This window comes from Elephantulus edwardii, unplaced genomic scaffold (genome assembly GCF_000299155.1).
Source record: "Elephantulus edwardii isolate Elephantulus edwardi_28Jun2011 unplaced genomic scaffold, EleEdw1.0 scaffold00009, whole genome shotgun sequence".
In the NCBI taxonomy this organism is placed as follows: domain Eukaryota; kingdom Metazoa; phylum Chordata; class Mammalia; order Macroscelidea; family Macroscelididae; genus Elephantulus; species Elephantulus edwardii.
The window spans coordinates 2,785,825-2,800,482 of NW_006399759.1; the positions used below are offsets into that span (position 1 = coordinate 2,785,825).

The window sequence follows — 14,658 nt, forward strand, 5'->3', positions numbered from 1 at the left end:
CCTAGTCCTGGAGCAATGCGAGAGGGTGCAGCGAGGAAAGGATTACTTGTGAGGCGAGGCTACCACAGAGTCCAGCAGCCTGTGCAGAGCTATGTATACCCATTATCACCAGGAGCAGTTCTGTCCTCAGCGCAGCTGTAAGAAGGGCACTAAAATGTCTGAGTGGCCTGGTCCCACATGCTATTTGTTGGGGATAATATTACTTGAAGTAACAGATTACATCTTCAAGCCTCAGAACTTTGTGTACACACACACACACACACACACACACACACACACGCACACACACGTACATAGTCCACAGGAGTTGTACTGCCAACCAAAAAGTCACACTTCTCTGACAGTTCGAATCCACTAGCAGCTCCTTGGGAGCACCTTGTGCGTTCTCCTCAAGTGGAATTTACAGCCTCAGAAGCCCAACAGCAGGTCAGCTATCGGTTCCAACTTAACAACAATAAGAGAACCTAAGATTTACAGAAATGTTACAGAATTACTTATATGAAATACTGCACATAATGTTTTATGGATTATATTTTTATACAGTTTACCTAACTCTGTCTATAAATATTTTTCTAAGATCGGGAGAGGTGTGGCAGAGACTCACAATGCAATATGCAACCAAGCACTAACTATACAAATGAGGCCCTCAGAACTTTGCAAGGATCTGGGCCCTGTTTCTGCTTCAGAAAATATCCCAGATCATTGAAGCCAGGAGTAGCTTAGCAATTCTGAGCTTTAAATCCTATTTTCATCACTGATTTACTGTGATGTTGTGGACAAGTTGCTGCTTTTGATTGCTAAGCTTCCACAATCAAGAGAGCAGAGCAGTGAGACAGATCCGGTCCATGAGCCTGGTTTTAGAAAGCGTTGCTCAAAACGGCGATAAATGAACCCCTTTGGAGTAGCAGGATGTTCAAATCTGCTCACGATCATCCACGGCTCAGTTTACAAGTCACCAGATGAATGTTTTTCACAGTTTTAGCGCCTCTGAAAGTATAACCTAGTGTTCTCAGCCCTTTCACTCTTCCCAGGCATGGGCTCAGCTGCTTTTGGATGGAGGGGACAATCGGGCTGCTTGTGTTTGATGTAGAGTGGAATCTAGTTCTATATATGCTGAACCCAGGAACCACATGGGTGCTCAAGGCTTTTTCTATCACCTCTGTGCAGAGAACTCATACATCACTACTTCCACCCTCATCCTTTCCCTGCATATTCAGCTTCCTGATTGACATCTACCCAGATCTCAACCGTAGCTCACAGTGCAGTCATCATCCTAACAAAACCAGCTCCACTCAGGCTCACTCCCAGATGGGAACTTCCATCCAGTGCTCTATCATTCTCGGAATACTCACTACTCAATCTTTCTTGACGTCTGTCTCACTGCTCACCTTCAGTATTTACTCAGGTTGGATACATTCTAGTTCTGTGGTGTAAAAGGAACTTTAGAAGCTCCCCTAGTCAGCAAATGTCCCTCAGGAGTACAGTGCACTCAACCGCTAACCAAAAGGCTGGAGGTTCGAGTCCAACTAGTGTTGCCTGAGGAGAAAGGCCTGGTAATCTTCCCGAAAACATCAGCCAGTGAAAGTCTATGGAGCACAGTTCTACCCAAACACAGATGAGGTCACCATAAGGCAGGATCAAAGAGATGGCAACTTGTAAAAAGTCAGAGCATATCATGATACTGTGGATTACACAAGTGTTAGAATCCTTCAAGGACAGCATTCACATCTTTGCTTCTCACTGCAGGCAGTAGCTGACTATCGTGGCTGCTGAGGTAGTGTTTTCTAGAGACCAGAGTGGTGGAGAAAGAAAGAGATATGTAACTCGGTACACTACAGTGGAAACGTAGATATCTCCAGAAATATCCTATCAAACACGGACAACAATTAGAAACTCTCACATCTTGAAAGGAAGTTCTGATGGCTTAGGAATTGTACTGCCAGCCCAAGGGACACAGTTTGAAATCACTAGCTGCTCTTCAGAAGACAGATGGGCAACAGCCTCCTGTGCCATTCGCTGCCTTTGAAAGCCCACTGGAGACTCAGCTAGGAGTTGGTTCTGAATTGGCAGTACACACAGCAAGAAGTCTCAGCATGGCTCCTTCAAGAGAACAAAATCACAGTAGATTTCAAAGAGTAAGGTGAGGTGGAGCCCAGAAATTCTCAGTAACAGAAATTCCCAGTAAGTTTCCCAGAAATCCTTAGTAACTTGCCCAGTGCCCCAACAACTCTGGTGTTTAACTTTTGACACTCAAATACCAGTAGGTTGACAAGGCTGTTGACTCATCCTTTAAAAGGGAGAAAAATTAGAAGCCCCCCTTCACTGAGTCGGCTCACTACCTAGATGTGCTATCTGTGGTCACTATCAACCCTCCAGGTTACAAACCAGCACTACGACCAAACACAGAGAAAATGCCCACTGCTGGAAATATCTGTGTCCAGAGAATAGCAAACAAATGGTCAGGTCTCTATGAAGAGAAGAGTGAGGGGCTTGCTAACCCTAGACAGCCCGCAGACTTCCAAATGTCCCATAGAGCGTGTATTTCACAAATAGCATGAAGAATGTATGAGACAAAGTGAGACTACAGACTCTGAATGGAGCTCTGGTAGCCTCGTGGATAAAGAGTCACACTACCAAGTCAAAGACAGGAGGAAGGTTAGAATATCATCCGTTGCTCTGTGGGAGAAAACAGTGGGCAATCTCCTCCCAAACGATCTACAGCCTGTGAAATCTTAGTAGAGGGTTAGTTATGAGTCAGTTCTGACACAAAAGTAGTGAATGAGTGAATGAGAGTGAGTGAGTCAAGAAGGCAAGTAGTAGATGATCCTAGAAGAGGTGCTAGAAAAAAGCAGACTGGGCAATGGAGGCCTGAGTTCTTCAGTTGGCTCTTTAATTCCAATGCTCTAAGGGAACTTTCTTACACACTGACACCCCACTGACCACCTCCAACTCAGATAATGTGATCCAAGGGTTTCCTTGTGGACATGTTGCCCAAGGAGGAAGTCCCTCCACCCATCTCCCTCTTTCACTCTTCTTGCTTAGGGCTCTGAGCTCCCCAGAGCCCCTGAGGCAGGTTCTCTCTGCACAAGCGCCCTCTGTTGGGCCAGGGCATCAGGAAGCAAGGAACTTCCTTCACTCTGGCCCATGACGCTTAGTGCCTGTTCTCCTCAACCAAAAGAAATCCAACAGGTGTTTCATTCTTATGAACAGTTGGTGGAAAGTAAAACAAGGGTTCAGCATTGGTTTAGTGGGGAGCTATTAAAAAAGACAGCACACACCCCAAGCAGTAGAGTCAACAAGCTCCTTCCCCCAGGAACTACACTCAGCATTCAGTCGCCATAACTTTGAACTAAGTCTTTGATTACCCTCTGGTAGTGCTGTTTTAGGTCTTGAATGTGATTTGGTAGGCTGTTTTTCAAGTCTAGAGACACTGAAAATGATTCTCTTGTTAATGAGTGGCAATTTCTCTCCTGGTCCTTAAGGAGTTGATCTGTTAAGCCAAAGGTGATGCCTCTCTGGCAGTTCAAATCCACCAGCGTCTGAGGGAGAAAGATGAACAATCTCTTTTCATGCAATTTACAGCCTCCTGAAAACCCACTGGAGGGAGAGTTCTGAATCAATCTGACGAGACTGATGGCAATGAATTTGAGGTTGTGTTTTGGCGCTTATTTGTTTTAATACTATTTTGGGTTAGAATGTTTTCACAGGAACATGCTACATTCAGATAGCAAGAGGCACCACCTGTAGTTGACATGGAATTAGACAGTGGAAGGTGAAACTGAACTTGCTGGGTGAGCTCCTGCCTCCTCGTCTGGTGGGGCAGCCTCACCGCTGTCCTGTCCCCTCGGGCCTGACTGGTGTGGGAGCTGACCTTCTTTTCCCTCAGAACCCAACCCTGAGCACAGAAAACCCGCACCTGAAAGCCTCAAGCTGAGAATGCGCTGCTGAAGGGTCTGAGCGATTCTCCATGCTTACTCGGTCTGAGTGAAATTCATTTTCTCCTCTATTTCACCCAGAAGAGCTCTGCACAGGAGCCAAATTCATTACAACAGCTCGGTATGGGCCTTGGCAACCATAGAGCCATGCTGGACCAGCCAGACCCAACCATACTGCTCCTGGTGGCGTTATTCTCAGAGGGGAAACCACGTCAGGAGGAAATAAATTACTTGTGATGATGACACCACTGCGTCTGGCCTTGAATGTTCAGCCCATCCTCATCTTACTGCGCAAGAGTCAATGGTTCCTAAAGTCTGAACACCAGATCCAACTCAGCAATGCCAAGCCCACTGGTCCTGGGGATCCAAAATTGTCTGCGAGCCCACTCCTCTTTCACGGGTACCTCAGGTCAATTACACAGATAATAGAGTAGATGTGGCAGGGCCCTGTCACCACACACATTATCCTAATAGAAATGCAGGCCGCGCCCCGAGCTTTGTGACAGTCCATTTCAGAAGACTTTCGCCGAGCAAATCAACTGCGCAGTGAGAAATTGGAGCAAACGTTTTTCCTCAGCAGTGTCTGCCAACTCAATCCTCAGCAGCCAGAGCCCAGCCAAGACCCAGCTGCGAAAAGGGACGTGAGCGCTCCCGCCTTCAGACCCCACTGAGCAGAGTGGAGTTGGAGCAGCCTGAGATGCGGTATCAACCGCATAAATGCATTCCACAGAGTCAGGGAATTCTTTCTTCCAACGTCTCTAAAGCGTTCCTTTCCTTCAGCCACATACCTTTTTTTTTCTGTCTTTTTTTTTTGTCAGCTACTTAAAATCATTAAGTGAACTTAATTAGGTTTGTCAATCCCCAAGGCTGGCAGGATGGCAAATAGGCATTATATTCACTGTCCATTAACAGTCTGCTGCCTGACTGAGATGGTGCCTTCTCTGAGCTGTGCGTGAGTAGCATCCACCATTTCCCAGACAGAGATCTGCTCAGTGTGGAAGCAGCCCCCTCCAAACCTGGCCCACTGCCCGATGGCAGCCCCCTCCCCAAATCACACTGGGCCAATTTTCCACAGGCCTCTCTCTAAAACTGAGCAAGATGGAGGCAAAGCATGCATTCTTTATGCAAAGCCAGGCTCCAACCAAGATTTCTAGCCAAGTCTGTTTCAGCAACAAGCTCCAAACCCACTGGCTGGAAAAAAAAAGAGGAAAGACAACGACAATGCATGGATTCAAAAGCATCTTCTTAGAGGGGCTGGCGGAGCTGAGCAGGTACGAATATCGAGAGGCAGGGAGCAAGACCTCTACTGCTAAGGAGTTGAAAGAGAATTGTCTGCTTACCGTGTTCTTAAAGAACAGCGAGGACAGAGTAAGAGAGCTGAGGGACCCCGAAGGCTTGGCTTCTTTCTCCTTGATCTTGTTGCCCACAGGGAGGAGGGGAAATGCTCCCCCAGCCACAAGGCTCAGGGCTGTTCCCTGCAGACAGTGATGGCTTTGGGGAGAGGACTCTGGTGTGATTGTTATGTTGTCAGAACCATCCTGGTCACTTCCATTATGGCAGAAAAGTGGTATGGACAGGCTTTCTGACCCACCCAGAGCTGTCCACCTCATATGTGCTAAAATCTGCCATCTCAGATCATGGCTTCTGCGTGCACTTGATCATGGAGAGTGACTCAGCATCCCAACTTTGAGGTGGGGGGTTGTCAACTGAAAAGAGTGGCTGGGCCCCAAAGGACAGTGAGAACCTTGAGGTGGCCTCACACTTCTCCAGCAGGGAAAGAGTGAGTGTGAGTGGAGACAGAAGCAAAATCCTCTGCACCTAAGGTTCGAGTGAAGACCATGTAGGTACCATGTAAAGCAGGGCAGCTTGCATCTGACGCCTCTGTAGAGGAGAAAACCCCCTGCTTGCCCCACCACCTCCCATCCTCAGTCCAGATCTGAGCCTCCCAATCACAGACTCTATCTCTTTACCTATTCCATTTCTCACACCCCAGCATGGCCCATCTTCATCCCATTGCTCCCTGTCCTGCAACTTGCAAAGCCTGGAGCCTCTGGAAGCGTTGGCAGTGTGGCCCCTGTGTGGGCAGCAGGCGCATCACATGTGTGCATGTCGTCATCTGGTTGAGTCTTCCCTGATTGTTAGAAACTTTCCTGACTCCAAATCTGTGCAATTCCCGGTGTCAATCAAGCTCTTTAAAACAGCAGCTGCCTCTGCTGTCGCCTCGCCGAGTACTTTAGAAGCTCTTTTATTTTAGAAACCCTTCCAGCCCCAGCTTGCATCCTCCCATCCATGCTAAGAGGCACAGCGACTGCTAGAAAACTTTGCAGCACGAATCTCACAGTAATAAAGAATGAAGGCAGCGAGAAGGGTGGGGAGAGAGAGGGAGGACAGTGGGTAAGAAGAAGAGCCTCCTTGGATGAGCTTGTTTATGTTACAACAAGAGTCTTGCCACTCTCCTCCAGAGCTCCCCAAGCAAGGGTGCCTGGGGCTTGTTTACTCAGGGGCCTCAGTCCCTCCTTTAAGGCACACTCACCATGTAGCTCAGCTGTGAAATCAGTGCCTGGACACTGGATGGCAGAAGAGATGATGCCCTGAACGCAGTATGTGCAAGGGGGACTGTGGGGTGGGCTGTTACGCACTGCTGTGCAAGACATTGGACAGTTTTGCCTTCTTGACATTTTCACAGGGCAACATAATTCTTTCTATTCACCCTCTCCAAGTATTCTTGATAGCTGAACTCAAAACTCATTTCTGTTGAATCAGAACCCTTGAATCATAGCTGAACCTCCAGTGGGATTTCCAAAGCTCTAAGTCGAAAAGATGCTGCTTTTTCACAAGCAAAATCTCACCAATTTGTGCAACTGCTTCAGGACTAGAGGACAGCAGCCTTAGAGTGTTTGTTTTAGAGCTGAGAATATGAAGCCTAGACTGTATCTGAGATTTTAAAGGCTCAGATTGATAGCTCGTTTAAGAACTGTGTCCTCTGTGGAGCTCAAGGAAACTACAGCCATTGATGACCTTGCCCAGACTTGGGAAGCAAGCTGATGAGGGCATGGGAGACGCACGTGTAGAGATGCGTCATTCAGCCACCTCCACTGTTGCTCTTGTTTTTCATGGCTTTAGATCCTTTCCATCCTTCAAATGCAGCTTGAACAGTGCTTGCTCTGGGGACCCTTCCTGGGTCTGCCCAATATGCTCTAATTTGTTCCTTCCTCGGAGCTCTCAGAACACTTTGTCCCTCTTCTGTGAACTTTACCTCCTTCTACCCTGACGTATCCCTCCACCAGACGGTAAGCAATCTGAATATAGGGTTGCTGTCTGATTTATCTTAGAATCTCCTACAGGTCCAAATATATAAAGCTATTGTTATTAGTTGCATTGAGTTATTGTAGGTTATAATCAAGTCAGCTCCAACTCATGGTAATCTAATATGTTGTTGTTGTTGTTGTTGCTGCTGCTGCTGTTGATGTTGCTATTTTGTGTCATCAAGTCACCTGTGACTCATAGTGACATGTACAAAAGCTCTGAACTCTGATCAATCCTGAACCAATCTGTCTCCGACACACCTACCTTCATTACCCCAGTTATTGTGTCAGTCTATCTCATAACAAGGTCTTCCTGTCCTGCACTATCCCTCTACCATGCCAAGCATGATGTCCTTCTCCAAAGACTGGTGCCCAAAGTAAGTTTGACAGAGCTTCAAATCCTAGCCTCCAAGAAGAAGTTTGGTTTCACCCTCTCCAAGACAAACCTATTTATGTTCTTGGCATTCCATTGTATGTTCAAGACTCTATGCCAGTACCATAAGTCAATTACATCAAATTCTTCTTCTGTCATCCTTAGTCATTATCCAGCTCTCTGATACATAGCAAGTAATTGCAAAGGCCATGGCCTGGATCAGGTGCACATTTGTTTCTAGACTGAGTTCACTGTACTTCATACAGTACTCTGGAGAGATCCCTGACAGCAGATTATCCTATTACAATTCGTTTCTTGATTTCCTGATGGCTGGTGCCAAGAGTGTTGATGGTAGAGCTGAGCAAGCTGAAATTGTGAACAACACCAATCGTTTCTTTATCCATTATGGTGCTGCGAACTGGCCCAGTGGTGAGAATCTTTGTCTTCTTCATGTTGAGCTTCAAGCCATATTGAAGAAGTTGCCTGGCCCTGTGCCATCTTCATGTTTATTGGTATGTTTCATTTCATTCTTGTGGCTATTAGGTCAACTCATCTCATGAAGGGTTTCCTTCATCTTCACCACTCTCTCCTGTATTAAGGGAGCTCTAGTGCATTGACAGGGACTCACACCACTAACCCAAAGGCATCATCTCACTTGTAGTTTGAAGAGGGATTCCATGGGATGGGCAAAAGCACATACAGATTTACCAAGTGGTTCAGTTCAGAATAATCAATCACAAATATGCTGCTTCAATTAAAGTTGACTTCAATTTGAAGTCCTTCCTTCACAGGAACCAGTCGCTGTTCTCTGGATAGCAATAGACAAGCCAGCACCCACAGTCATTATTAAATCTTCACCAGAGGTCATGTGGTCATGGACCCTGCTGCACTCACTTGCTGACTAAAGCTACGTTGCCTCTCTGCAAATCCTTGTGTGTGTGCATTTCCCTGTGTATTTCTTTCCTTCCTCTTGTTTCTTGTAGTTCCAGTGCCCTCTCTGCCCAGCTTCTTGCCACTCTCAGCTTCCTACTTCTACCCACACTCCTCTCTTCCGTTATTATTACCCCACATTACCAATGTTCTGTTGCCTGTGTTTCCTTCACTCCTCTGTTTTGACAGCTTTATCAAAGTGGAGTTTATACAGCAATAAAGTTTGTCTGCTTTATGTGAACATTCCAATAACTTTTAACACATTCATCAAGTTGTTCAGCCAGCAGTCCACAGTCCACTTTAAAGCAGACATCCTCACCACTCCAAAGAGAGCCCACGTGCTAGTTAGTAGTCAGAACTGTTCTCATCTCCAGTTCCTGACAACCTCTGATCTGCTTTCTTTTCCTATAGATTTTCCCATTCTGAACATTTCATAAGAACAGAAACACATTGTGAAGTCATTGGCATCTGGCTTCTTCAATTTGGTATATTACCTCTGAGGCGCATCCATGTCAGAACATGTATCCATGATCCGTTCTTTTGTAATCCTGAGTAACACCCCATGTCTGGCCATACCACCTCTCTCCTTCTGCCACCAGTTGCTGGGCATAGGTTGTGCCTTAGTTATCTAGTGGGTTAGAACAGAGACACCACAAGCACCTGGCTGTAAATAAGGGACACTCCCTTTCTCACAGTTCAGACAACTACAAGTCTGAATTGCAGACAACAGCTTTAGAGGAAGGTCTCTGTTGGTCAATCTTCATGTTGTATCTGTTTTCACTCATATGTGTGCCCTCTGTGTCTAACCTGCTCTTTTTGTAACCCAGAGGAGATTAAGACATAACCTACATTAATAGGGCCTTGTTGTTGTTGTTGTTATGTGCCTTCAAGTCGCTTGTGATTCATAATGACCCTTTTTTATAATAGCTCTGAAACCTGTGCTATCCTGTGCCAACCTCTTTGCCTCTGACACAGCTACCCCCATTACCCCAGTCACGGAGTCAATCCATCTCACCTGGGGTCTTCTCTTGTGCATTCAAGCACAATGTCCCTCTCCAAGAACTTGTCTCTACTTGGCAACATGCCCAAAATATGTCAGACAGAGCTTCAAAATCCTTGCCTTCAAGGAGCAGCCTGGTTTCACCCTCTCCAGGATGAACCTTTTTGTTCTCCTAGCATTGAATGGTATATTCAGCATCCTTTTCCAGCACAACAACTCAAAGGCATTGATTCTTCTTCTATAAAAACTCTACTAAAAATGACATTATATCTACAGATATGAAGGTTAAGAGTCCAACACATATTTGGGGTGCCATACAAGTCCATCCGTAACAAGTTCTCTCCCATGATGTTCATGATACTAGAGAGTGGACACATATGTGGTTCTACAGGTTAATTCTGCACTGAGTCTCTGAAGGGTGGGGAAACCTCCCTTGACAGCAGAAAAGGGCTGATTGGCAAATTTTCGTACAGATAATTTTTTCAGGTAGAAAATTAACCAATGTTATTTTCTCTTTATCTCACTTTAAAACCTTTTTTGTCCACTGCACGAGGACCTGATCCTCCAAGGCTATGAAAGAGAGGGAAAGAAGGAATTTCTCGGTGGGTTTACTGTTAATACTTTATGACCCACTAGGTTCTGGTTGCAGACTTCTCCCAGGTGATAGTCCACATCAGTCAACATTTAACAACCAGTTAGACACTGTACTAACTTCCCAGAGCTGATCCTGGACAAGGTGCTGGACACTGGAGAGAGGAATCTGGTACGTGGGATAGTTCCTTGGTTGCTGGATAATGGAGAGGGACCAGAGCATACAAAAGCATTTCAATATTTTAATAGCAACTTCAGCTCATCAGCAAGCACCAGCTGAATGTCAAGCCTATACATTTCCACCCAGAAAGTGGAAACAGTCTTCTCATTTTAGCCAAGTATCCTGACCCATACTCAAGCTCTCATGTTGAATTGAAGAGCCAAGTGGTGGTCATTCATATTTAGAAGGATGCTTTGGAAAAGAAGCGCTTTCTATTGAAGAGGAGATGTTCACTGCTCCTAGGTCAGGTAAAGCTACTGACAACTAGGGTTATGAGCCAGGGAATATACGTGAAACAGAATCTTAATCTGACAGTCCACCTAACAGATGCATAATCTTAAGCCATAAACATCCAGCTTGTTCCTCATGCACATTCTTCTTACTTACATGTACAGGTTCTGGCTGCAGATTGTTGCATGGTGGGGAAAAGGATCCAGAGCTATCGTGGCGTTTGACAATATCTCCATCAGTCTTGACTGCTACCTCACCAGTGAGTTCACCCTCTGTCCCTGCACTTTTATCTTCCAACTCAGATTACTTGTAGTTTCATCATCCATTGCTCCATAACCTGACCTGGGTTGTCCTTCCAACCCTCCCACCCCAAGCTATCTCATCACTCTCCCTTAAAGGAGCCCCACCTAACTTGAGTTGTGGCTCTTCTCTATCCTAGTCAGCGGGGAAGACAAGATACCACAGAATGCCGAATCAGGAAACCTGTTTGAGAGAAACAAGATGCCAAAACCCTCAGAAAATACGCCAAGAGAGGTCCCCACGTTTGACCCGACAGGTAAGGATTCAGCTCACAAGTTGGAGCAAGGTAATCTCCTACAACAAAAAGATGTGTGCTCAAATTGGGATGGGGAGCAGAGACTTACAGAGCACGTTTTGCAGCTTCAACTGCACTGTACCTTTGGCGCTCCTGAGGACAACTATTTGTGTCTCTCCTTGTCTGTGCAATGGGAGCATCTGGAAGCTGTGTCAAAGGAGCCTGGGAAATATCCAGGCTCCAACACAAGGGGAGGACCAGGCTGATGATAACCAAGCTCAAATGTATTGCTGAAGCCTGTGTGCATGTGGGTCAGCCTGCTTACCACATTTCTCCTCCCTAAAAACAAGGCTAGATGCCAGATAAAGTTCTTATGTGCCATGAAGGCTAACTACCCCATCATGGGTTCTCATTTAACATGCTTCCCCTGAGTAGCTGTCCCCAAAGCTATTCTGATCAGCACACTCTGGGCTGAAAGACGGCTCCTAGAACTGTACCTGCCTCTAGTGTTGACATATGAGTATGAGTATTCAGCCTCTTTGTGTCAGGAGGAATCTCTGGTAGTCAATCTCTTAACCTGGTAGGATGTTCCTTCATAGTTATTGGATTGTGAACTGTGGCCCTCACCCCAGAGAAGCAGGCAAAGCCACCTAGGCCCTACACTAGCGCGGCAAGCTGTGTCCCAGGTGGGAGCAGGTATCTGATGTGTAAAATTTCTTTACACTAGGAAGGTGGAGAAGCAGGCCTACAGCTGTCCTTCAACTTTGTTAAAATAGTAAAATAACAGCAAATAAAGGCTAAATCTCTAATTCCATTTTATAAATGTGAAATTCTTATTTTTGTTTTGTGTATGTGTAAGCTTGCTTTTATTGCATTTTTGTTTTATTACACTTCACAGATACTGCAATTTTTTTTATAAATTGGATGTTTATGGCAACCCTGTGTCAAGCAAGTCTGTTGGCACCATTTTTCAAATAGCATGTACTCACTTCATGTCTCTGAGTCACATTTTGGTAATTCCCACAATATCTCAAATGTTTTTAAAATGCTATTACATACTTAATAGACTCCCTATTTGTTGGGTGCCCTTGAATCGCCTGTGACTCATAGCTATCATAGCAACAGCAGATCCGAAGGTTTCCCTCTTCTGGTCCATTCTCACAGTCTATCACTGTTACAGTCACTGTGTCGATCCATCTTGTTGAGGGCCTTCCTCTCTTTCTCTGATCTTTCCAGCATGGTGTCTTTTGCCAAGAACTGGTGCTTCCTGACAGCAGGATGAAGGTTCACCATCCTTGCCTCTAAGAAGTACCCTGTTTGCACTTCTCCAACACAGATTTATTTATACTCCCGGCAGTCTATAAATATTTGGTACTCTTTTCCAACTCCGTCGTTCAAAGACATTGATTCTTCTTTGGCCTTGCATTTTTTTTTAGACTAAAAATGTTAAGATTTTATTTACAAAACTTCCTTCTTGTACTACAGAAAGTAAAAATGCTGTTACAATCTCAGAATAACTGGTAGTCACGAATGGTTGAGACTCACTGAGCACAGCTATCCGTGCTACAGCAAGAGTCTTACACAAAAACCTAACAATGTTTGCAATTTTCTTGGGGCAAAGTCCCCACACTTGGTGGTGGAGTTCCAAGAGGGACTAAACAGGAAGGTGGAATGTCACAAGAACTATTCTTTGGCTCTTTGGGTGGGTGAACATCCTGGGGTTTGTATCACAGCTACATTTTATTTAAACAGCTACCAAAGCTATATGAGCAGTCCAACCAACTCTGAACAGTTCTCTTCTTTTTGTGAGTTATTTGGGGTCTTAATCATCTTCTTTTTCATCAACTGTTTCTCTCTTCCTTTTCTCACCTTTCCCACTTTCTTCCTCATCTTCATCTTTATCTTCATCCTTATCCTCGTCAACTTCTCCATCAGGGCCAAATTTTCTTCCTCCTTGCTGACTTCATCTTCTTCTTCTAAACCTTCATTTTCATATTCATCTTCATCCTCTCCTTCATCCTCCTCTTCATCATCCACACCATCCACGTCAACATCTAAGTCAGGGGCTTCCTGGTCCCCTTGGTCATAGCCATCCAGGTAGGTCAGCTGGGACAGGAGCTTGAAAATGCTCTCTTGGTAATCATTCAAATTGGTAACTTCACAAGTTAAACAGATCCAGGCTTTTCAGCTTCTCCAGTTTTTTTTCAAGGGCTCCAAGGTGCTGATATCCTTCAGTTTATTTCCAGTCAAGTTTAGGTACGTGAGGTTTAGAAGCTTTTCTGCTAACATGTCCAGACCTCCAAAGGTTCTATTTTCACTCAGCTGAAGCTTTTTCAATTACAGTAATTTGGGGGAGATTTGAAAATGAAGCCAAGCCTAAATTTATCAAACTGAGGAACTCTAAGTTCATAAATTCAATTGTTAAACTCTCAATTTTTCCATCATTTGACTTGCAGTTGTCCAGAACAAGTTCCTGGACAGCTACCTACATCTGGTTCCTCAGCTCCAGGTCGTCAGCACCAGCTGCTCCATGGAGGAAGGATGGGCAGTCTGCTCCTGTGTGATTAACTACTTCTGAAAACCTGCCAGAGGGTCATCTATGGGTCGGCTCTGACTCTGTGGTACTCAACAACTTCTCCAGCTCCAGTTACTCTTCTGTCATCCTTAGTCATTGTACAACTTTTTGATGCATAGGAGGCAATTGAATAGATTATGATTTGGATCAGGCACATCTTAGTCTCTAAGTTGACATCCTTGCTCAGTAGCAATATTTACCAATGTAACACGTCTTAGATTTTTTGACTGCTGTTACCATGGATATTGATTGTGTTTCCTTTTGATTCATTGGTGAGAATTTTTGTTGTTTTTTTTTAATTTGTTTTTTTTATTTTTTTTTACAGAGGTTTTGGATTTCCATTCATTCATTGCTGCAATTTTCTCCCTGCCCACCCCTCCCCACCATCTCACTTCCCCCTCTGAAGAGAGAGAAGAGAAAAAAATTCCTTCATTAGTATACAATTCCCACTTCCCTTTCTCCCACCTCCCACCCCGAGTACACTTCTCTGTGCAACCTTAATTCTGGATTCCTGTGCTAACCATAATACTCAATGGCCTTGCATTTTTATCGTTCAACTTTCAGGTGCACAGAAAAAATTGAAAATACCATCAGGTACACCTTAGTCTTTAAATTGAAATCCTTATTCTTTATAAGGACGTTGTTGTTGTTGTTGTGTGCCATCCAGTCAGAATGAACTCATTGCTGACCCTCCAGTGAGTTTTCTGAGGTTGTAAATTATAGAAGAGGAGATTGTCCATCTTTTACCCATGATTGATTTGAACCACATGCCTTTAGATTGTCAGCATAACTCTTTACCCAGTAGGCCAATAGAGCTCCTTTATAATAGACTATAGTATAGCATGCATAGGGTTTTAAAAAACCTATTATTTCGAAAAGAATTGGAAGACACAGAAGAATTTCACGAAACAACATATGAGCAAGAGCCTATGGTGATGAAAGAAGAAGTTCAGGCTGCTTTGA

The 14,658-nt window shown here is 44.8% G+C and overlaps 1 protein-coding gene and 1 pseudogene across 1 annotated transcript in view; one reads left to right on the forward strand and one right to left on the reverse strand.

Moving 5' to 3' along the window:
* The window catches only part of ALK (anaplastic lymphoma receptor tyrosine kinase), a 1,280,998-nt gene that overhangs the window by 1,125,434 nt on the left and 140,906 nt on the right, over window positions 1-14,658 (forward strand). Inside the window, exons 10-11 of the mRNA XM_006880682.1 lie at window positions 10,750-10,844; window positions 11,025-11,141. Coding sequence (XP_006880744.1) covers window positions 10,750-10,844; window positions 11,025-11,141 — 212 coding nt within the window. The remainder of the gene's footprint in view (window positions 1-10,749; window positions 10,845-11,024; window positions 11,142-14,658) is intronic.
* LOC102876784 overlaps window positions 12,943-14,658 on the reverse strand; it is a 10,386-nt pseudogene continuing 8,670 nt past the window's right edge.